Genomic DNA, 22,514 nt, shown 5'->3' with positions numbered 1-22,514 from the left:
CTGTGTTTGGAGGGTAGGCTTAGCTTGTGGCTCAGGGCAAGTGATCTTTCTAGGAGATGCTCTGTGGCTCCCGCCTGCCTTTTTCCTTGGTCCCCATCACACAGAGAGATCTGGTTGCTCTCTCTCTCTCTCTCTCTGATGTGGTTTCTCCTGGGAGTATGGAGGAATGAGAGTTATCCCGTAGCTTTTTATGCAGAGGAATGTGTGATTTGAACAATGCTGAGCTTGGAATGCCCTGGATTCCTCTGATGACGCTGGCATTAGACAGGACCCATCAGGATCTGGAAATAGTCTGTGGGGGCCTGGGGAGATCCAATTGTTTGTGGCAACCCCAAAGCCATCATCCTGCTTCATCCTGGAACCAGGGATGCCACAGACAGGAAGGCACCTCCCAAAGTCATCTAGGAAGGAAGGGACTGGGAACAGTCATGCAGGGTAAATTATACACCCTGACACTTGGCTGTGTGAACCCCAGGTGGGGCAGGCTCAGCTCGCCTAGGGTTGCAGCTAACACCTGCTTGGGTCACCTGTTCCTGTCTTTAACAGTGCCCCCTTGCCGGCTTCCTGTTGCATTTGAAGCCTGTTCCTCTGTGCTGTCCTGAATAAAACAAGAGGCGAAGCCATCATCCTCCAGTGTGGAGCCTTGGGACTCAAGAGGGTATGATGTTTCCCTTCTGTTTTGGAGACCCAGTGGGAGGCTGTGTCTGCTATACACAGATGAGGCAGGCAGCTGAATGGAATTTGTAACGGATAAAATATTGGCTCAATTTGGAATTGGTTTTCTGTAATCTAATAGATCACAAAGGTGCAGTTCTGTGCCGAGCTCACGTCATAGCTTTTTAAAAGCCGACTTAGACTTGTCTCAGCAATCAAGCGATGGATCCATGAATGGAGAGTCTGGGTTACGTATTGTACATTGGAGATCTGGGGCCTTGCCCTCCTCATGTGCAGAAAAGCACCCGGAGTGCAGATTCTAGCCAGAGTCATCTGCAGCTGCCACTGGGTCAGATGGCCCAGGGACAACTTTCCACAGCCACTACCCCCTTCCTTCTCATGGTGTGCCTAACTTTTTGACATCTTTTAAACTCATTGCCATCTTGGAGAGTGTATCCCCAGGTATCTCCTGCAGCTGGGTCAGCCTTCCTGGCCAGGTGTAGCCCTGCAGGAGGTAACAGGCTTGAATTTAATGTCTGGAAAGTACATGCTCCAGTGGGCCATCAACCTACGCACACTGAGACTCTTGTGGGTGATCCATGTCTCTACAGAGGCTCAGGGGCCACTTCCCAAACTCTGTGATTTGTCACATCCACACACATGCGCGCACACAGCTATGGTGGAAAAACGACTCATGCATGAAGTGTGTATATGCATGTGCATGTGTGTGTGCACATGCATGCATGCCAGAGCACATGTGTGGCGGTCAGAGGATGAGGACAACTTCGTGGACCCAGTTCTCCCTAGTTGCCTTAAACAAGTTCTGGGAATTAAATTCAGGTCACCAGGCTTGTGTAGTAAAGTGCTCTTACTCACCAAGCCATCTCACTGACCCCTCATGGAATGATTTTTTTTATCCTTATTGTGTGAATATGGTCTCTCTCCTCCCCTCTCCCCCTCGGCTTCAGTGCCAGAAGCGAGGATCCAGTGGACACAGATGCCAGGATCCAGATCCATGCATTTGTTCTGTTTTTCCAAAAATTCTCTGCTGACCCACTCAACTAATTTTATATCCCCTGAATGGGTCACACAACCTGTGATTTGAAAAGCACTGATCTGGGGTTGCTTCATTAGGGCAAATGAAGACAATTAACACCTGAATCCCATTGGGTCACAGCACTGGCTCAGTTGCTATGACTCAGGTTCTTTAATTCTTGAAATTGGATTTCCCATCTCCATTGTCATTGGTGCCTTCAGAGTAAGTGCCTGTCACCTATGTGTCTTCTAGTAAGGACCCTCTTGTCAGGGTCTTCAGACGGGTCTCTCCAAAAGAAACTGGGGTCTGAAGACAAACATGGTTCTTTCCTTAGGTTAATGGAGGATTATCATTTATAAAATTATAATCAGAGCCCTGATTTGTGATTTCACTAATTCAACAACATTCATTGAGAGTTTTTAGGGTCTAGCAAATCAGTCCATTGAATAAATCAGCACATTCATGCTTGGGAGTTAGAGGCTCATAGCAACCACAGTGCTCTGCCCTCAAGGAACTTGGCTTTGCCAAGGGGGCACAAGGCCCACAGAGGCCCCACAGCATGAAAAGTACCATCGCAGAGGCACCTGGCTAGCCCAGCTGGAAGGCAGTCAGAAGGGGAGGAACCAAGCAAGGAGAAGGTGAGGTTTGAGTTGGGTCTTGAAGCTCCTATAGGCATTTGAGTGGAAGAATTGGCCAGGCTGGGGATGTTCTCAAGGTTCCCTGAGTTTGGAACTGACCAGGCTGTGGGATGTTCTCAAGGTTCCCTGAGTTTGGAACTGGCCAGGCTGGGGATGTTCTCAAGGTTCCCTGAGTTTGGAACTGGACAGGCTGTGGGATGTTCTCAAGGTTCCCTGAGTTTGGAACTGGCCAGGCTGTGGGAATGTTCTCAAGGTTCCCTGAGTTTGGAACTGGCCAGGCTTGTGGGGATGTTCTCAAGGTTCCCTGAGTTTGGCATAAAAGCAATGCTTTTTATGTTGAAACAACTGGGGACCAAATTTATCTCAGAAAGACAATTGTGAGGGCTTTTGTAGAAGGCAATGAGGAAGGGAAGGGACCTGGGGGAGAGCAGACAGGGTGTCTGATAGTCTCCAGGTGGGTTATGGGCCTTGAACAAGGAACGGTGGTCAGGGAGAGGATGGGGGTAGATTCTGGACTTTGGGAACTTGCTCAGATGTACAAGGAGAGGGGAAAGAGAGCTTTGTCTCTGGGTTTCCAGTTAAGCGACCATGTTGATGTTGATGGTATTTTTAGCAAAGGGAAGAGAAGTAGACTTGGTGTTGAGACCCATTGGAGGATTTCTGTGAGACATAGGGTTGGACCTCTCCCTGTGTTCAGTGGCCTAGGGCAGGGCTTCTGGGGCATATGGGACAGGTTGGCTTCCTAGCTGGCATTATCATGAGCTGTGTGGCTCAGGGTGAGCTACCTAATCTTTCTCTTATATGCCAAATGGGGATGCAGTGCTTATTGTATAGGCTGCTTTGTGGGGGATGGAGATGATGGATACTAACAGCCTGGTGTTTCATGGGGTTACTGTCAGTGGTCTCAAATCTCAATTTTACCACAGAATTGCATTGTATCTTGGCTATAACTTCAGAGCTTGGGGTTCTGTTTCCTTACTCAGCTAGGGATGTACTGGATTGGGTGGTATCTAACATAATTTGAGTGCAAAATTTCTGTAATTTCTTCTAAAATTAAGAGAAGGAATGTCTGCACATTGTATGATAGAACTTATCTAGCCAGACAAAAGGTGATGGGGACAGATATTTACAGTTTCACTGTTGACTATATCCTCTACCTCAGGAGACATTATTGAGAGGAGAGCTCTGGCATATGGCCTCCTGATTATTTAGGCTGTGTGTCTACATTGTGCTATAGTACTCGGTGAAGGCAGTGAATGTAGATCTACAGCACTCAGATCCAGAGACCTTATAGACTACAGCCTTCTGCAATTGTAAATTCCAGAATTGACTACTCCGTGGACCCACTGTACGCTAGGTACTTCAGTGGGCATTGGAGGTGCTGCAAGGGTCAGATGTGGGAGTTTGGGGCAAGCATCAGCAGAGGAGAGGTGGGGAGGCCAGTGACCTAGGGTCACTGAGGACAGGGTGGCCTAGGCTCTTTGGCTGCGTGGGAGTAACCTTCAAGGGAAGCAGGAGTGTTTGCTAGAGAAGGAGTGGACTCCCAGCCTGTGACATCATCTCTTTCCAGTGAGAGCCTGGCACCTGGAGGAGAATTAGGCTGTGGAGGAAGATGTTCCATTAGACAGACCGGCGATGATTAGAATGAAAAGAAATTACTCTCTCTTATTTATTAACTGTAGCTTGGGTCATGCACTGAATCAGGTGCCATCTGCAAGTAGATATCAACTGTACGCTGTTAGGAATTTATTGTGAATTCAGACGAGGAAACAGGGTAACTTTTTAAGACCAGAGCTGGAATTTGAGCACAGATATGACTGATTTGTACACCACACACACCCTTCCTACATGGAAAGCAGAGCAGAGAGGTGGAGCTCTGTAAAAAGTGCTTTGTGGCAGTGGAAACTGAGGAATGGCGTAGCTATTCTAGCCGAGTTTGAATAGATTATAATTGTTGTCTCTGTGGATGGTCTCTGAGATTTCTGGAGAGGGGAGAGGAGGGTAAGTAAGTATACCATGAGCTCATTCCATCCCGGGACAGCTCAGCAGGGAGGCAGGCTTGATAGCCAACCTTGTCTACAGGGAAACTGAAGCCCACAGGGCTGAAGTGACTTGTCCACAGGAAGAACCTAGACTCACACCTGAGTCTTCTGGCCCCACCTCTTGTGCCCTCCCCTCTACCCTCCATTGCCTCTCCAGAACATGCAAAAATTCTATGATCTGCCTTATTTCCTCCCCCACCCCCATTCTGTCCACCCATTCCCTTGGCTGAATCTATCAGGCTCCTCATGATGTGTATGGGTGACCAAGCTTAAAACAAGCCACAGCCAGAATCTAAGTTGACTGCATGGTTCTTGCCAGAGTTACTATGGATGTCTGGGTGTGCATGCGTGTGTGTGTGTGTGTGTGTGTGTGTGTGTGTGTGTGTGTGTGTGTGTGTGTTGGAAGCCTGTGTGTCTTAGAGGGCCACAGTAGGGCTTTGAAGTCTCTATGTGGAGGGAGTGTGTGTGGTAAGGAGTGGGCTGGGGTTTTGGTGACTTGGAACTGGTGGAGAAGCTATAGGATCTAGAGCCTTGGCTTCTGATCTGCCAGCCCCTCCTGCCCAAAGAAAGGGGTGCAGATGTGGGAAGTTAATTACTCAATTAATTCCAACAGCTCAGGCAAGCTTCTGCTCAGGAGATGATTTGCTGATGGGATGCGGAAACTGCTCATTTGCTAATTCTAGTAACTGACAGAAGACGGAAAGTTGGGGGGTTGGAAGGAAGGGGTGCAGTTTGTGCACCCCAGGGGCCTTGGACCGTGACACTCTTCTTTTCTTCTTTCTTCCTTTTCTTTCCTTTTTTTTTTTTTTTTTTGCTTTTCGAGACAGGGTTTCTCTGTGTGTAGCCTTGGCTGTCCTGGAACTAGCTCTGTAGACCAGGCTGTCCTCAAATTCACAGAGATTCACCTGCCTCTGCCTTCCCAGTGCTAGGATTAAAGGCATGCACCATCACTGCCCGGCTGACCATGGCACCCTTAAGTGTGAACCTTGTTGTTGACCTTAATTTCCTGCTCATTAGTATTTGCATTAGAACAATTGGTTCCATCTGTCCATCCATCCATCCATCCATCCATCCATCCATCCATCCATCCATCCATCCATTCACCCATCTATCCAACTGTCCATCCATGCTTACTGAGTAGTGGCATATGATGAGGGTGTGGTAGATGCTAAAGGAGACTTGATTAGTGCCCTGTTCCCTGCAACTGACAGTTTACCAGCAGTCATTATGCCCTCTTGGGTTGTCTAGGCAATCACTTACCTAGGGGTAGTGCATGAGGAACTGTGTGTTGTGGCCACAAGGAAGACTGTTAATTGGGTCATCAGCCCGAGGAACCTCCATGCCAAGGGACAGTGGGCTGATTAAAGCTGAGAATTGGGATGGTTGGTAGAGAACCTAGTGAAACTATGTGATCATCTCTGACAACAGAATGGCCAGTACGGAGCTGAATCGGAGGCAGAAGGAGGAGAATCAGAGCAGTGTGGGTATAGATACTTGATGTCGGATCAGGTTGAACGCTGTCGGGGGCTTTTGTTGGGTACCATCTGTGTTCATCCCTTTTGCTGAATGTTGCTAGGGGTTAGCAGGTATGTAAAAATGAGAGGTCAGGGCCCTAAGATGGTCCTCTGGTGAGTTGGATGGAGGTGGGGTTGGGGGATGGCACATTGCCCATTGGCTGAGGCTGAGCAGTTACTTTGGTAATCATGTCCCTTTTCAAGTGGGAGAAGTTATTATTTTTTAGTTATTTTCTCATCTTGGTGGTATAGTACCTGAAAGAAACAGCATAAGGAAGCCCACCATGTTGGAGAAAGCCTGGTGGTAGGGGGTTTAGGGCTGGGGCAGCAGGAGTGTGGAATGGCTGGGTACATAGTATCCTCAGTTGGGAAGTAAAGAGGTGGGGCTGGAATCAGACATGTCTCCAAGCTAGGCTCCATCTCCCAAAGGCTCCACAGTCTTCTCCCAGAACCATGCCACCAGCTGAGGATCAGTTGTTCAAGCCCGTGAGTCCTTGGAGGACCTTTCATACCCAAGCCATGTAGGGTGTAATTTAGAGGCAGACAGAAATGTTTTGAGGTTGCCTTGGTCCTTGTGTGCAAAGCCCTTAAGAAGAGGGATGGAGCCGGGCGGTGGTGGCGCACGCCTTTAATCCCAGCACTCGGGAGGCAGAGCCAGGTGGATCTCTGTGAGTTCAAGGCCAGCCTGGTCTCCAAAGCAAGTACCAGGAAAGGCGCAAAGCTACACAGAGAAACCCTGTCTCGAAAAACCAAAAAAAAAAAAAAAAAAAGAAGAGGGATGGAGATAGCAGTGAGGAGCTCTTGCCATCTGTAGCTAGAGAAGGTTTTCTAGAGGTGGTGGCTCATAGCTCTTGCATGTGTGTGGGGAAAGGAAAGCCAGTTAGATTCAGCCGGCAGCCTCCTAAGCAGCAACCCTCAAATGGCAGCATATTTTAGAATCCTGGAAAGTGGAAAGTTTATTAACGGAATGGCTGTGTCAGGGTCCAGCCTCCAGGTATTCCAGCTTAGTGGGAGCAGCATGTGTCAGGAGTTGGCACGCTACGTATGACTCTCAGGTTCTAAAAGAGGTGGCCTGGGAACCACACTTAGAGAAACTGCTTAGAAAGCACTCTGCATTGTGAAGAGTGTTGGACCAGAACTCTGAGGAGGCAGATGCTGGCCAGTAGGTGACTGGCCTCACGTGCAAGTCTTTTTGACTGGGAGTGATGGTGTCTGCTGCAGATATTCTGGTGCTCTGTGAGGGTCGTACCAGTAAGCTCCCTCTGGCCGGCATACATTTTCCTGTGCGTATAGCTGTTGTCATTGCTTGTAAAATGTTAACAGATATGTTTCGAGGACTCTGTCTGGATAGGTTGAAGCCAAGGCAGGGAAAGAAGAATACAAAGACTTCCCTCAATCCAGAGAGTGAGTCTGTTTCTTTAAGGTGTGCGTGCCTGCTTCTGGCTTGAGGTAGCCGATGACAGGGAGCCAGGTCCCAGAGCTCCCTAATTACAGCACCTGCTGGCCTAACTCTTCCCCTCTCGCTGGTGCTGATGCTGCTTAAACTGGGCAATTAGAGTTGTAGGATGCTGCTGGTGGCCCCAGGCCTGTGTGACCTGTCCTGCCCTGGGTGATTTTGCTGATGTCCCACAGCATGAGGTTGGAGTGGGGGTAGCTTGTGTCCAGAATGCCTACTTTCTCTATCCCTTCTCAAGCCAGCTTCCAATCACTTGGATGTCTTTTGGTGGTGTAGGGCTTGGGATATGGCCACCCTATAGTACAGAAGGATGGTATCATTGGAATTGTGCTGAGTTCCGTGAAGGGAAGAGTTTTGTTGCTGAATTCCATTGGTTCCTCGGTTCTGTGGTCTTTATTCTTAGTTTTGGTGTCCATTGAGGTCAGTGCAGATGTCTTTAAAAACGATAATGATAAAGCTTTTCTCTAGACTTTGACTTTTGGCTTTAGGATGTGTTTAGACATAATCAACCCGTCTTTGTTGAGTGTGCCAGTGTGTAACTAGCAAGTGCACAGTACTGGGAGGGATTCCATGGTGGGGAAGGAGGGCAAGTCATCCTCAGATAGCATAGAATCCATCCCTTGGGGCTGTGTTTTTATCTGACTCCTGCTGTCAGGACAAGGAAAACTGGTACTGCTGTGCTCCCTTTCTCTTTGTTGGAACTTCTGGGGATTTGTAGGGCAGGGATAGGAGTCCTTTTGCTGTGGAGACTGGGGTCATATTCAGAAATGGAATCTGGGTGTGCCTAAGGCAGCCCTTGACTCATGTTCCTGGGGGTTTCTGGACCCTGTGCTGAGGACTGGTCTAAGGGGATGACCAGTCCCCCCCATAACTCCCAAGACGGCCTCCTCAGTGAACTAGCTCCTCTGTCTCCTACCCGGGCTGGCCGCCTGCTATGGCTACGTGCTGCAGTTGGGCCTGCAGAACTTAAAATAGCATTATGAGCTGTCCGCCTTGCATGTGGGGAGCCTGCCCGAGGCATGATGGGGCAGCAGCTTGGTCCTTGCGCTGGGGTAGAGAGCATTTTGGGGGTTTCTTGTCTCAGAGTAGGGAATGGGGGACCGAAGTGGCTGTAGGCATGTAACTGATGCCCAGGGGGTGCAAAGGACTTGTCTTTCCTAGACCTCTTAAGGGAGCACTTCAATCCTGACTTCAGATCTTCCACTGCAGCTCAGAGGCCTTTAGGCTTGGCCTTTCTGCTGCCAAGGGTTAGCCATGTTGGGCCCCATTACAGCCTAAATGAAAAGAGTAAGTGAAGTACAGAGTTGGGACAGGTATACCTGTGCCAGGTCCCAGTGGCAGGACCAGGGCATCTGGGGTCTCTGCTGGGTAGGCAGTAACCTGGGGGCTCCTTTCTGCTAAGAAGATCAGGATGGGAAACCACTTCAAGGCCTGCCTGCCTTCATTCACTCACGCAGAAGAATGTATGGAACAAAGACCCCCCCCCCCCCCCCCCGCCACTCATTTTAAGCTCTGTTCTTGACTGTGGAAATACAGCAGTGAATGAGACAGACACAAATCCCTGCTCTTCTAAAGGTCATTTCTAGTGGGTGGCAACATCATAAACAAACTACACAGTAAAAAATGTAAGTTCCATTGTGTTTTGGGAATAAGGGGAATGGAGAGAGCAGAACAGGGTGAGAGTGCTCGGGAGGTCCTGGAGAAGATGTCTGAATGAAGGTTAAGGGGTCAGGGGAATTGGCAATGCAGAGATCTGGGGAAAGACTGCTCAGGTAGAGGGAACGGGGAAGGCTCTGAAGGAAGAGAACAGAATGGGTGGTGTGGCCAGAGTGAGGGGAGGGGGGATAAGGAGGGAGGGAGAGAGAGATTGATCAGTTCTTGTAAGAACTTCATCTTTTTGTCTGGGAGCAGTGGGAAGCATGTGCCTCATGGGATAAGATCACTGCAGTTACCTTCTGGGGTTGGTAGGTCTGTGAAGAGGCCCCAGCAGACTGCAAAAGCTCCCCACTCTGCTTTCTCCGTGCCTTGTTCGGCCTCCATCACTAGGCCCCAAACCCCAATCTCGGAGACTTTCACTCTGGGATGAGGCCCTGGATGGGGCTGGGTTTCTTCTCCCTGCCTTTGGGTTTCGTTTAGAGGGACGAGAGTAGGTTTGTTACAGTGGTTTGCTGGAGCCTGCTTAGACTTCCAGTTGAGAGTGTCATGGTAAGTAGTCAGAGAATTTGCCGGCCGGTGTTCAACTATGGGTTGTTTGCAGCTGGCCATGGTGGCCATTGGTAAGCATTGTGGATTAGGGCTTTCCCCCATGGGCTGGTTGGTAAATACTTAGTAGTCCATCACTGTTCTATGATCTCTGCTCTGCTGGATCATGGTTTTGGAGGACGGGGCCTGTCTTTGCTTTCATTTGGCAAAGTGTCTGTGTTCATGGTCTGTGAAGTGTGAAAGGGCATAGGGAGCATTGGATGAAGGTGATGGAGTTGGTGTTCGGGGCAAGCAGCGGTATGTCCCCAGGATAGACAGCCCGTGTCCCATGAGGTTGCAGTGGATATGGAAAGTTCACGATTTCCCTGGCTTGATAATCCTAGTGGAGGATTGCTTTTTCTCACCCCTGCTTCTTTCCTTTCCTTGTCCCTCTGTGTGTGCAGGACGGATTTGAAGTATGCTTCAGTCCGGGCCGGCCTTGTGTATAAAAACAGCCTAGCACTGATTTCAGATAAAGCTGCTAGGTCTGCTGTAGAAGTCAGGTGACTTAGGTCCCACCCAGCTCTATGAACTGGTTTCTCATTTAAAACTGGGAACACATTCCCTTTTTATCTTTCAGGGTCTGGTGTGAGGATCAGATATGATCAGAAGTATGAAAAATCCCTTAAAAAAACCCGCACTAGTCCAAAGAAACGTTGCTTTTGCTCACACCGTCCCTACACTGGCTCCCCCTCCTCTGTCTTCTTCTGCTAGGATGCCATGCACGCCCCACTCAAGGCACTGTTCTTTGTAAAGGTTTCTCCTCTGAGCAGGGCCTCTCAGCACTCACAGTTTGCACATCTGCTTTCCACTCATTCTGTTCTTCCCAAAACACAGACAGAGCAGGGACATTCCCTGGTGACATCTACAGTGAGTGACAACCCAGGATTGGCACCATGTGGGGGTTGAGGAACTCTTCAGTGACTCATTAACTCATGTGAGTCTTATTTGTTTTGTCAAACTCCTATGACATGTGCTGGTCAGCTAGACTGTGAGTGTGAATGAGTGGTTCTGAAGGATAGTGCTTTCTAGTAGAGAAAGGAATGTCCCAGATCATCTGCCCTTCATGATCGTACCCAGCTCCATTTCGTGGATGAGAAAATACAAGAGCACTCATCCATCCGTCTGTCCGTCTATTCATCATCCATCCGTCTGCCCGTCCGTCCATCCATCCATCCATCCATCCATCCATCATATGCCATATGCTCAGAGAACTACAAGTCTCCCGCCTGGGTAGACTGGACTGGGTGGGGTGGACCATGCCCTTGCAGAAAGATGGATAGGTCAAGGCTTTTTAGTCCTGTGCAGGCCTAGGTAGTAGGAGGGGGGTGGCTGCTCAATGTCTGTCCCTGCTGGGTCCGGCCGACCATGGGTGTGGCTGGCATTTCCTCTGGCAACAGTGTGTGTTGGGGAGCAGGTGTATGCTGGCACCTGGTGTGGCTAGGATATTGCAAGCACCTCTTGAGGTGGGAGCTTGAGAGATGAGTAATACATGGCCACCTGGACACACTGAGGCTTATGGAGTCCAGGATGGTCATTTGAGCTCTGTTACACTTTCTAGAGATGGCTGAATCTGGAGGGTGACTATAGATGGTTGGCCTTCAGAGGGGAGGACAGATGGTAGGGATCCATTGAGGTAAAGACACACCAGCCAGACAGTGGATAGTATTGTGGGTATCTCAAACATGTATGATGACTGAGGGGCAAGGCTTTGGGGCTCTCTGCACTATGGGAGAGAGCCAGTTTCATTTCAGGTTTAAGTGTGTGCCATGAATCAAGCTGTGTCAGTGAGTTATTCCTGTATAGAGTTTCTTTGGGTCTTGTGTGTGGGAAAAAAAGATATTTATGCAAATAACTATGATACAGGGCATAATAAAATCAGTGCCTAAAGGAGAGATTCAGAGGAAGAAGAGCCCTCACCATTGGGGGATCCTTCATTGATGATAAGATGTTTTTGAAACAGTGGCCAAAGGCAGAGGTGGGTAGGAGTCCACCATGGGACAGGCAGTATGAGCCAGATGTGGAGCCCCAGAGTTGGGGGTGGAAAGCAAGAAGCTTGGGCTGTCAGTCTGTAGGACATAGGCAGGGGCTTGTAGGAAGTAAGGCTGACAGTACAGCATAGATCTCCAATGACAAGCTCAAGCATTTGTGATTATGTATCTAGGGAGCCAGTGGAGATTGTGAGTTGATACACATCTCTGAGCTCCACCCTGGGGTAATAACGGTGAGCACAGTAGGGTATTCTGGGGAGACCTGGGAGCAGGGAGCCCAGGCAGAAGCCTGGCAGGTTGAGGGCAGTAACAGGGAGGGAGCACGTGGTAGGGAATGTGTGCATGCTCCTGCCTTCAGTTCAGGGTGGCATGTGTGTACAGAACTTTGCAATCTGGGCATGTGTTGAAGAAGTGTAGTGTAGTGGGTAATGGTTGGTTACAAATCCAGTTTGATTGGTGACAATAGGGATGAATTTCTGTTGGCTCAATCTAAAACTTTGGAAGGTCTTTCTAGAACTTCTGGAGGTTTGGTAGCCCAGGTGGCCAAGGAAAGGATGTGACTTGTGACCATTTTCACTAGTACCTTGACATGGAGAAAAATGCTTGGAGGTTTGGGGGCGAGGAGCTGGGTGCTTCCAGATGGAGGCTCCTTGACTTGAACCAGCCTGAAGAGGGAGGAGAGAAAGAACCAGGTGATGGCTCCTGCTTATGCCTTGTTTCTTAGAGGACCCTGAGGTTCTGAGAACACAAAGGTACTTGTGCTCTGTGATATTTGTGAGTCATCAGACATCCTGTAGGGAGGCCTACTTTCTGGCACCGTCAGTCTGTCAGTGGAACACACATGACTCCCTCTGATGGGTTCTGAGCAGGGCGGACATCTGGATACCTTTCCACCTTCTTAACTATGGGGCATCACCAAGTGCTTCTCCTGCTCTGTCTCCCCCCAGGTGCCTCCAGCACCAGTCCTGTAGCCTCTAGGCACAGTGGAGGGAGACAGGGAAGAGGGACAGGAGACGGTAGCCCCTGGAGTCAGCAAAGGGTTCCAGCTGTAAGGCCAGCTTGCTGGCGGGCTGGAGGCTGGGTCAGAGAGCACTATCCCAGCTGGTCAGTCTGTGTTCTCCATGGAGTGGTTTAGGAATATTGGATTGCTGGGTCAGTAAATTTCTGCTGGTGCATGGCAATAAACCTCAGGCTTCATCACACTTGCCTGTGTCAGGCAGTCTGCCTTATCTCATCCTCCCAAAGCCACCTGCCCTCCTTGATAAGTACTAATAACAAATGCTTGCTTTCTTTTTCCTCTGCTTCCTGGGACTGAATGGCCCAGTGTGGCCATGCATGGGGCTGCAGGTCCATCAGCCTGTCCAGTACAATGCCCTATGTATCAGGCTTTTCTACAGGATCTAATAGGGAGGTGATTGGCCTAGGAATGAGAGATGGACCTGGCTGGGGACTCTCCTGGAAAAATGTCTTAGGGGCTGAGTGCTTGTGGGGACAAAGAGGATGCTTGCTCCCAGCAGATCACGAACTGGGAGGGGTAGGTCAAAGACCAGGAAACATTGTAGTGCATTAACTCTGAAGGCTCTCTGGAGTGGCCAAGACACATGACCATGGCCATGCTGTTGCCCCCGGACCGTGGGTATGAGCAAGTCGGGGTGCCAAGGAAATGAGGTTTCAGGGAAGGGAGCTGCAAGGAGGAGAGGAAGAGTGTGGTTGGTTGGGACTGTAGCCCAGGGAGTGTGGGATAGAGCTGATGACAGAAGGAGAGGGGACACGCAGATTCTTGCTGCCCTCCTGGCCTCCTGGGCTCCAATCTCACCCTCCTTTCAGCTCCATTCTTCTTCCTCTTAGTCTCAGCCAGCATGTGGTGTGTGCCTCACCTCTGCTCCATGCCCACTTTGCCCAGCACCCCCCTTCCTAGGATGCTCTTCTGCCTGTCTATCCCCTACCTACTTCCAGAGTGTAAGGCATGCACCTGGCATCGGAGCTCAGAGACCCGTAGAGAACCCACCAATCCAGCTTCCATCATTTGTAGTTGAGGAACTGGGGGTCACACAGATAACCAGCACCCTGAGGCTTTCAGCACTGAGCAGTGCAAGGCTCCCCCAAGCCCTTCCCCTTACTTTTGTGAATTGGTTTCATCAGTTTATTTCTAGGCTGGCCTGAGGGTCAGCCGTAGTCCTGGGTGCTGGGTGTGCAACAATGAGAAAGATCAGTCTCTGGTGCTCTGGCCCTGTGATCTAATGGGAGAGAATCAGCCAGGAAATTGTCACTTAGAGAAACACACACTTTCAAACTGTGATGAATTCTATGGGAGAAACAGGCCAGTTGTGCTCTGAGAATATAATGGTGGGAAGGGAGCTTAGCATGGCAGGTAGGGGACCCAGGAAGCCAGAAAAAAGACCTTTGTGGAGGATTCCAGAAGAAAGGATTGTGAAGGACAACCAGGCAGAGGGAACAGCATGGGCGGAAGCTCAGAGGAGAGCAGAACAGAGCTTAGTGTTTGCTGGAGCCTGAGGAGAGGCAGGCAGGGTCCATTGGACTGGACCTTTAAGGTGTTTTGAAAATTTTGAAACAAGGTCTCATGCATCTGAGACAGCCTCAAACTCCATACATAGCTAAGGCTGACCTTGAACTCCTATCCTCTGTCTCCGTCTCCCAAGTGCTGGGATTACAAGTGTGTACCACTGTGCCTGGCTCTTAAAGGTTGTTTTAAGAGTTTGGATTATCCTAGAAAAGGAGAATCACAAACACATTTAGTTTGTTTGTCTGCACACACGAGCACACGATTAGAATGTAAGTAGATGAGTTACCATTGCAGGGATTAAAGCAGAGCGGCTTTGGTAAGATGTCTGGAGTGGGGGTGTGAAGAAGGACCCTGGTGAGCAATGAGGTAGGCATGGACTGAGCACTGTCTGTGGCATCATAGGAGGGGAGGGAGACACTGTGGTAGGGACAGAATTGGTAGGGAGCAGGTGGTGTATGGAGTTGGATGAGGACGGGGTTTCTGGATTAGACAATGTGATAGACATCCAGGCTATTTATCAAGAAGGGAAGGGTTGGGCAAGTCATTCTCTGTGGGGAATGTGAAATCCAAGATGCCTGTGACAGTCACATGGGGAGGATGGGCAGGAGGAGTCTTGTATATGTGTTTGGGGCTCAGAAGACAGGTGAGGGCCAAGTGGGCACCCAGGTGTCACCAGCTGTCAGGGGAGAAACTGATGTTCTCAAGCTTAGAAACAGGGTCACAGGACATTGCATGTTCGTAGTGGGGTGTCTGTTTTTCTCTGTTCAACCCCGCCCTATCTAGACTGGCATGGGGACTCTGTTTACTCTGATAGGTACTATTGGACATGATCATGGTGCCCCAGTGTGCCAGGCATTTTTCTGTGGCCCAGACTCTGTGCTGTGTGCATTACAGTTATATTCATTACCTCAGATCTACAATTTTACCTGAAGCTTAGAAAGGGTGCGTTGTCATCTCATTTTATAGATGAGGATTGAGACACAGGGTAGCTGAGTGCTTATTCTAGGTTATCCAGATCAGTCAAGGCCCAAAGCCCATGTGGCTCCAGATGACTGTTTCACTAGACATGTTCCCTGGCCTTGGGATAGAACAGGTGGATGGAAACTACCAAGCTTACTCCATTCTAGTTCACATATCCTGTCCCAGATGACTCAGTTCCTAAAGATGTTTGGTGTGAGCTGGTTTCAGGGGTTGGCTTTGTGACAGTCCCTGCAAATGTGTGACTCTGCATGGTCAGAAGCCATATTTCAGTACTCCTGGCTAGGTCAGGAGTGGGCTGATCCATAGCTGTGGTCCTGTTTCCAGGAGTGAATGCTGACTGACCTGTCCAGAGGTACCAGTACATGCTTCCCTGTCACGGGGTGCTTATGTACAGCCAAGGGTCTCTGAATCATTATTCCCCAGCAGCCAGCTTTCTGGCACATCTCAACCCCAGCCCAAAGTGGTTTTGCTCTTGAGTTCTGAAGCCTGGCATGACACATTATGGCATTCACATGCGTTCCTGGGACCAAGTTGCAGGCAGAGATGTTTCTGTTTGCCCTGCCCTTGGAGCCCCTCTGCAAGGCTCTGTACATCCAGCACAAGCAAGGGGCCAGGGGCATCCTTGTCCTGTCTCTTTTAATTTTCCTGCCCTCTTGTTTCTGGACTCATCTTCCAGAATGGCTCTGTGGACACGGAGGTTAAACTTGTTGCCTGCTTATCCATCCATTCAAGGACATGCCATGTATTAGGATGAACATAATATGATTGTTATGAGCACATCAGTTAACATCATGACATTTACACCATTACTCGCTGGGTGTTTCCTGGGCTGCCTCATCAGAGTCTGATGTCCTCAGGTGGCCTCCCTTCCAGGAACAATTCCATAGATTTTGGCTTGGGTCCCATCCTTTGGTGAGTGAACTTGGAACTCAACTGTCCAGCTTGGGAATGATAGCCATCTTTTTTTTTTTCTAAGTAGCTACTATGTGGTAGTCACTGTGATAGGCACTGGAGGGGTGTGTGTGTGTGTGTGTGTGTGTGTGTGTGTGTGTGTGTGTGTGTGTGTGTGTGTGTGTAATGAACAGGATGCAAGTGCTGTTGTCTTTTAGAAGCTCAGAGACCAGAGCAGAGGCAGGTGAGCCACTGCAGTGTGAACAAAGTGCTGAGAGGGAGCGTGGAGCCATTCTCTAGAAGAGGCGGACTGCCCTGATTTGTAATGTTCTAAGCAATTAATTCATCCCTTCTTAGAACTCTGAGCCCTCCCACTGACACACACCTTATTTGTTTTCTTCATTAGTCTTAGGAAGCTTACACACAAAAATGCAGATAAAAAAGTATCTTTAAACTCCTCCCCCCCCCCCCCCCCCCGCTCCATCCACTCTCCCTCCCCCCATGCTGTGTAGCCCAGGCTAGCCTGGAATTCGAAGTCCTGACCTAGCCTCCCAAGAGCTGGGATAACTAGAGCAGTGTGTGCCCAGCTCCATTTAGCTCCTCACTTTCCAGCTTCTTCATAGTCCTTGTTATCCTCCATTCTGAATCCATATTTCAAGCTGTTTTGTGTCCTTAGCAGATAGGAGAGTGGCCCCCGTCACTGTTTCCTGCCTAGTGAATCTTCATGCAGACATCTGGGAGGTGGACCTCCCTCTAGGGACCACTCACTCATTTCTGAGGAGTTTGCTCAGCAATTAAAGGATTCCTTTTACAGCCAAAGAAGATCTCAAATCTGGAGGTTAGAACCTGGGGTGAACAGCTTTTTTCTACAGTGGCTGCCAAGCCTGCTCATTCCTATTCACAGCAAGCAGTACTTTGGTCTCCCCTAAACTCAGGTTTTATGGTTAAGGGCTAGGGGTGTGAGATGCTGCAATACAGTCACATACAAGAGTAGCCAGCTTGGGCCAGAAGGTGTCTGGGCTGGTGGGGAAGACACCAGCGATTGAGCCCTGCCTCACCTAAAGCCTGGAAAGTTCTGGAGAGACACACAAAGCACTTGGCATTTACTGGGGAGCCGAAAAGCCCTTGTCTCCTGGCTGCCACTCAGAACAGATGTGGAACGCTCATTTCTCACATTTACTTTTCTTGCTCTTCCTTGAGAATTCTGTACTTGTTCTTTCTCTTTTACTCTCCCCCCTTTTTTTTCATTAAAGAAGGCATGGGGGAGAAGTAAAGCAGGTCTGCATTGTTTGCTTGCAGAGAGCCCCTCAAAGACTCTCCTGGATCTGATAGGGTGTGGAGAATTGAGAAGGGACTCGGGGAGTAACATCTCACACCACCTGGTTGCTCCTTCTGCATCCTCAATCTCAGGACCTGCAGCAGCCTCATCTGCTAGCCCTTCGCTGTCTCTCTCGTTTCCTGCTGCCAGGCTCAGCTTCCTGGGCCCCATGGTGGCCATGGGCCTGGACGACTGGAAAGTTGCAGACTATAGCTCCAGCTTTCACATGCCCTACTTGTAGCTTGCAAAGTAGTTCCTGTTCACACCCTGGCATGTCCCCTCACTGCTTCCTGAGTGGACCACACGCAAGCCCTTCTTCCCCCACCCACTTTAAAGAGATCTGGTTCAAGTCAGGGCCACAGGATAGCTCCCCAATTAGCCTGCCATGTGGATTCTGCATCGTTCTGTTGGAATGCCCTGGGTACCAGTGGAGTCAGGGTAGAAGGCTGTTTTCCATAGCTGGATGGTGAGCTCCTGGATTGTCCCATTCATCCTGATTATTCATCCTGGTACCTATGCTCAGGGATCTGCCCACAGTGACCCGTTTGTCTCTAGTGGATGGTTTCCTCAAGGGGGCAGAGGGCAGGGGATGGGTGTGTTCTGGCTCCATCTGCCTTTGTCTTAAGATAGGGTACATTCTCTGCCCTCCTCACTGCATTCTTCTGTCCTTCCCTCTCTCCATTCTTTGTGACAGCCCTCAGGTCTTTGCTGATTACCTGTCCAGTCCAGAGCATCACCTCAGCCATCTTCTTCCCTGTTCCTCCTAATTTAGTATCCTTTTCCTAAAGACCCCCCTAGCCATCAGGACATGCCATCTCAGGCTCCCTGTTGTGCTCTAAGATTCTGTTAGACTGGAAGACTGCCAAGGGCAGCAGTGTTTAAAATCCAAGAGAGAATGACACACGGGCTTGGAAGCATACTCAAGCCCACCGTTTCCTTTTCTGTAAAATGGACCGGTCACCACACCTATGGGGTAGGGTCAGCCTGGTGAATGTAAGGGCTGATGAATTGCATTTGCTCTTTAGTCTGATAGTGACTCAGCTGGGTGTTGTAGTGAGACTTCACTGTAGCTTTGACAAGTGTGACCAGGGGGAGCAGGGATGTGGCACTGGAAAGCCTTCTTCTCTTGTCTGCCTGCTGTCACCTGGCTTTCTGGTCCCAAGCCCCGGAGGTATACGTTCATTTCTAATCACACAATGATGGGACAGCCCAGGGACCAGGGGATATTGGTATGACTAGTGCAGATGTGAGCTGGGGAAAAGAGAGGGGAGAAGATAGCAAGGCGGCGGCTTAGCATTGGGGCGCCTTGATGATACCTCACCCCCCCCAAGATATAACAATTCCTCTTGTGTTCAGAGCCCATTCACCATGACTGGCCTCACCCTTGTTGGCTCACTTCACACATAACACATCTGGGTGTTCCTGAACTCCACACTGGCAGGAGGAATGGTAGCCAGGCTGGCGTGAGCTGCCAGGGAAGAGCAGGTCGCCTAACTCTAGTCCAGCTGGTCGATGCCCCCATCGAAGTAATGTTATAAGAAAGAAGAGGTGCCGGGCGGTGGTGGCGCACGCCTTTAATCCCAGCACTCGGGAGGCAGAGGCAGGCGGATCTCTGTGAGTTCGAGGCCAGCCTGGTCTCAAAAGCGAGTACCAGGAAAGGCACAAAGCTACACAGAGAAACCCTGTCTCGAAAAAACCAAAAAAAAAAAAAGAAAGAAGAGGTAACCCTGCACCCTCAAGCAGTCGAGTGAGGCGGCAGAGGACAGAAAGCCTTAGCCATTCTGGCCAGGTTGCTTGGTGCTCCCACAGGAGCCACCTAGACATCTGACCCCTTTTCTGTAGACAACATCCCAGGACCGTTGTGTCCAACAGGAGAGATGCTTGCTACTGGTGACTGTTCACACAGAGCTTTGCTGCTGGGCTCCCCCTGGGTTCAGAAGGTGCCCAGAAGAGTGAAATAGTGCAGTTTCTGTAAAGGAGCCACACTCCAGATCTCAGAGTTATCACCTCTAGGGTGGGGGTAAGTGAACATGAAGTCCTCCTAGGTAGAATTACTGTCTTCACTCCACAGCCATGGCCAGCTGTGTCCATCTGTGCCTCCATGGTAATGAATAACTTCCTGTCCTAACTAGATTTTGTGCTGCCCAGAGGGCAGCCTATGTTTCTTAAAGGGCTCCCTCTTGGGGCTCAGAATAGAGGGTTGAGGGTTTCAGGGTAGACCCCTACCCCTTGGAAGGTCATGGATTCGTCCATCGTCCATCTAGCCATCCCTATGGAGTGCCTTCCAGAAGCTGAACTCCTTGTTGGGTGCTGGGGTTACAGAGCCTGGTAAAATTTAGCTCCTGCACTAGGGATTCAGCCACACAAAGGAAAGACTTGGTCTCTGTCCCCCCTCCCCCCATCCCCTCGCTCCCCACCTCCAGTCTTTTATTTCTCGTTATTTGCAAACTGTGGTGGCCCCAGGTCAGCAATGCAGACTTCTGCACAAGCCCAGGGGAGGCTGTCTTTATTGCAATGCTTTACAAGAGGACCAAGGGGTGTTTCGGATGTTCCCCTGGCAGGCACATTTTCTTTTCTGGGACCTCGGGCTCCAAGAGAACCCAGTTGTGACCAAGAGCACTGCTACCTTGCTCTGCTGCTGGCATAAGCAGTGTCCCACTCGAACCACCTGCCCCTTGCAGCTCGGCGTCCCACTCAGGAACGCAGAGGCGGGGGCTCGCGCAGCTGCAGGAGTCTCTCGGAGCCGCGCTTGCGTGTGCGCGGGGAGGGGGCGGGGAGGGCGGCGCGCCCCGCGGAGGCCTGGGGGCGCTTTCCTACACCTTGCGTCTCTGCTGCGGTCCCTCTATCTGTGCGCAGTAGCCATTCTCACGTGTGCAAAAGCGTGGTGTGTGTGTGTGTGTGTGTGTGTGTGTGTGTGTGTGTGTGTGTGTAAAGGTACAGCTTGAGACCATGAGACCATGTTGTGCCCCAGGCTGGACAGGCCCGATGTTCTTAGGGGGCGTCGGCCAGCCTGGTAGTGACCGCGTTTCTTTCCCTTCCAGCCTTTCTCCCCAGACCTATCCTCTGGCTTTCTTGGATCCTTGGTACCTCTAGCTGTCCCCTTCTTCTCGCCATCCTTGCTAGGGCAAAAGAAATCAGTGCTTTCCCATGGAGGTGCTGCTTCATTCCCAATCACTGAGCCCTTGACATTTAGAAGGGCTCTGGGCACACTGGTTTAGGCACACAGCAGACCGCTAATCCTATTAAAGATATTGTGTCATGGGGAGGGGGGTAGCCAAGCAGGCCTTGAGCCCATTGGTCGGATGCAAAGCAGGGGGCGGGGCTCAGAGCCAGGGGGAAGGGGCTCTAGGCGATTTCAGAGTCCAGAGTCAGGGCTGGGATTTCGCCGGGCAAGCCCAGCGGTTGCAGCTGCGGCGGATCCCGAGGCTCTGCCCGTGGTGCACCCGGGCAGCCTAGGGCCGTCAGCGGCTCCGCAAAGTCGCGGAGCAAGGGAGGTCGAGAGCCCGCAAAGTGGTGGGGCTCCGGGCTGGGTCTGGGCTAGAAGAGGCGTGCCTGCGGAGCCTGGATCCCGGCGCCCTTCGGCCTCGAGTGCAGCGACCGGTTGACGGTGCAGCCGCCTGGGGAAGAGCAGTCAAATTGCAGCCTCCCCAAAGAAGCTTAGTTACGCAGGCGAACCGGCGGCTCCCTGAAGCGTGCTTAGAGCCGTGTCGCAGAGCCCTCCCGGGCCAGCGGGCTAAGGCTGGGATCCCGGCGCCGTCCCAGAGGCAGTGGACCCCTGGCAGCGGGTTGCTCCGCTAGTGCTCTCCGGTGCAGAGAAGGGGCGTGCAAAGCTCCAACGGTCGGCCCGCTCAGAACCCGTGCCCGACCCGGGTGCCCCCTCTGTCCCACTCTGGGAGCAATGCCCCCCGCCCCTCGTGCCCCCCGGGAACGACGCGAGCATGGAGAAGTCGAGTAGTGAGGATTCTTCGATCCACCGGAGTCCATCTTTGGACAGCAAGGACTCGGACTTTGCCAAGCCGTCCACCTCTGGCCGCCCGTTCGGCCGTGGCTTCACGGCTGGCGCCTTCTACGGCACCGCGGGTTCTCGGGGTCAGAGCCACACGGAGGCCGGCGTTAAGACTGACAAGTACAATGCACCCAAAGGCAGCAAGTACGTGGTGTTTTACCTGGACCTGTCCTTTGTGTTCCTCCTAGAATTTAAGAAGTGCAACATGGCCAGGGGCTGCCTCTGCTGCTTGAAGTACATGATGTTCCTCTTCAATTTGATATTCTGGGTAAGTCCTTAAGGTTGAGTCTTCAGTCGTTCCCTCTCCTTGCTTTTCACACCGTGAATACCCTCTTCCTCCTCCTTGCTGCATCGTTCCCTTCTCTACTCAAAGGTAAGTGCTTAAAAAAAATCGCATCCCTCCTTTAGCGTCTTTCTCTTCGTTTTCCCCCCTTCTCACCTATGGCTGAAGGGAGGCTCCAACTTGTCGGTCTTCCGGGAGAGACATGGTCTGCTCCCAGGAAGCCGGCAAAGTTTGCCACTGCCTCCTTCCCCACCGTAGGAAAGCCACGCTGAAGTACCTGCACCGGGGAACCTGCATCAGTGGGTGTGGGTCAGACTTGGAGCAGCTGTGCCGCCGCGCTGGTGGGAGACACGGGGAGGATGGTTTCCGAGGAGTTTCTTCTGCTGCTCCTGAATGCAGGAGAACAGTCTGCAGCATTGTGGGAGTGGGATGGAGGGTGTGGAGGTCACAGCCTCCGGCACATTTCAGTGCCTCCCAGGAAAAGGAAGAGGCAATGATATGGGATGGGGCACTGGCTCTTGCTTTTGAGGGATTGCCATGGACTGGGCAGCCAGCAATCTGGCCACACTTTCCCAGGCTCCAGGAGGCCCCAAGACGAGAAAGGACAAAGGGAGACAGGCAGTGGTGACCCCGTCCTTGATGAGAGATAATTATTTTTTCTAGAGAAAGTGTCTATGGATGCGCTGGCTTAGAAATACCCCCTGTCTGATGTGTGATACTGGGGACCAAGCATGCACAAGAAGTACTAGTAACAAACTGGATGAAAACTTCTTAAATTCATATTGGATTCTTTCATCCTTAGTACTGCCTCTGTCTTTCTTCACCAGAGCTCAGACTACTCAGCACAGATGTTTGGCTCATCCCCAGGCTCTGTCCTGGCCACTGGCTGGAGGCTGTCAGCTGCCATGCATGGTCCAGGAGGAGCCTAGGGGCAGGAGA

The 22,514-nt window shown here is 50.9% G+C and overlaps 1 protein-coding gene across 9 annotated transcripts in view; it reads left to right on the top strand.

Moving 5' to 3' along the window:
• Positions 1–22,514, top strand: part of Tspan9 (tetraspanin 9) — a 185,477-nt gene that overhangs the window by 88,277 nt on the left and 74,686 nt on the right. For 6 of the 9 annotated variants that reach the window (XM_052720237.1, XM_052720234.1, XM_052720240.1 and 3 more), the window contains one exon: positions 21,481–21,560. In XM_052720237.1, the coding sequence (XP_052576197.1) occupies positions 21,498–21,560 (63 nt within the window). In that variant the 5' untranslated portion in view covers positions 21,481–21,497. Of the gene's footprint in view, positions 1–546; positions 659–20,053; positions 21,561–22,514 lie in introns of those variants that run through there. The other 3 variants (XM_052720236.1, XM_052720239.1, XM_052720233.1) reach the window with 2 other exon arrangements.

Source organism: Peromyscus californicus, unplaced genomic scaffold (assembly GCF_007827085.1).
Source record: "Peromyscus californicus insignis strain IS unplaced genomic scaffold, ASM782708v3 Scaffold_6__1_contigs__length_162567912, whole genome shotgun sequence".
Classification (NCBI taxonomy): domain Eukaryota; kingdom Metazoa; phylum Chordata; class Mammalia; order Rodentia; family Cricetidae; genus Peromyscus; species Peromyscus californicus.
The sequence above is the reverse complement of the archived record's forward strand: the minus strand, read 5'-3'. Positions and strand labels throughout refer to the sequence as shown.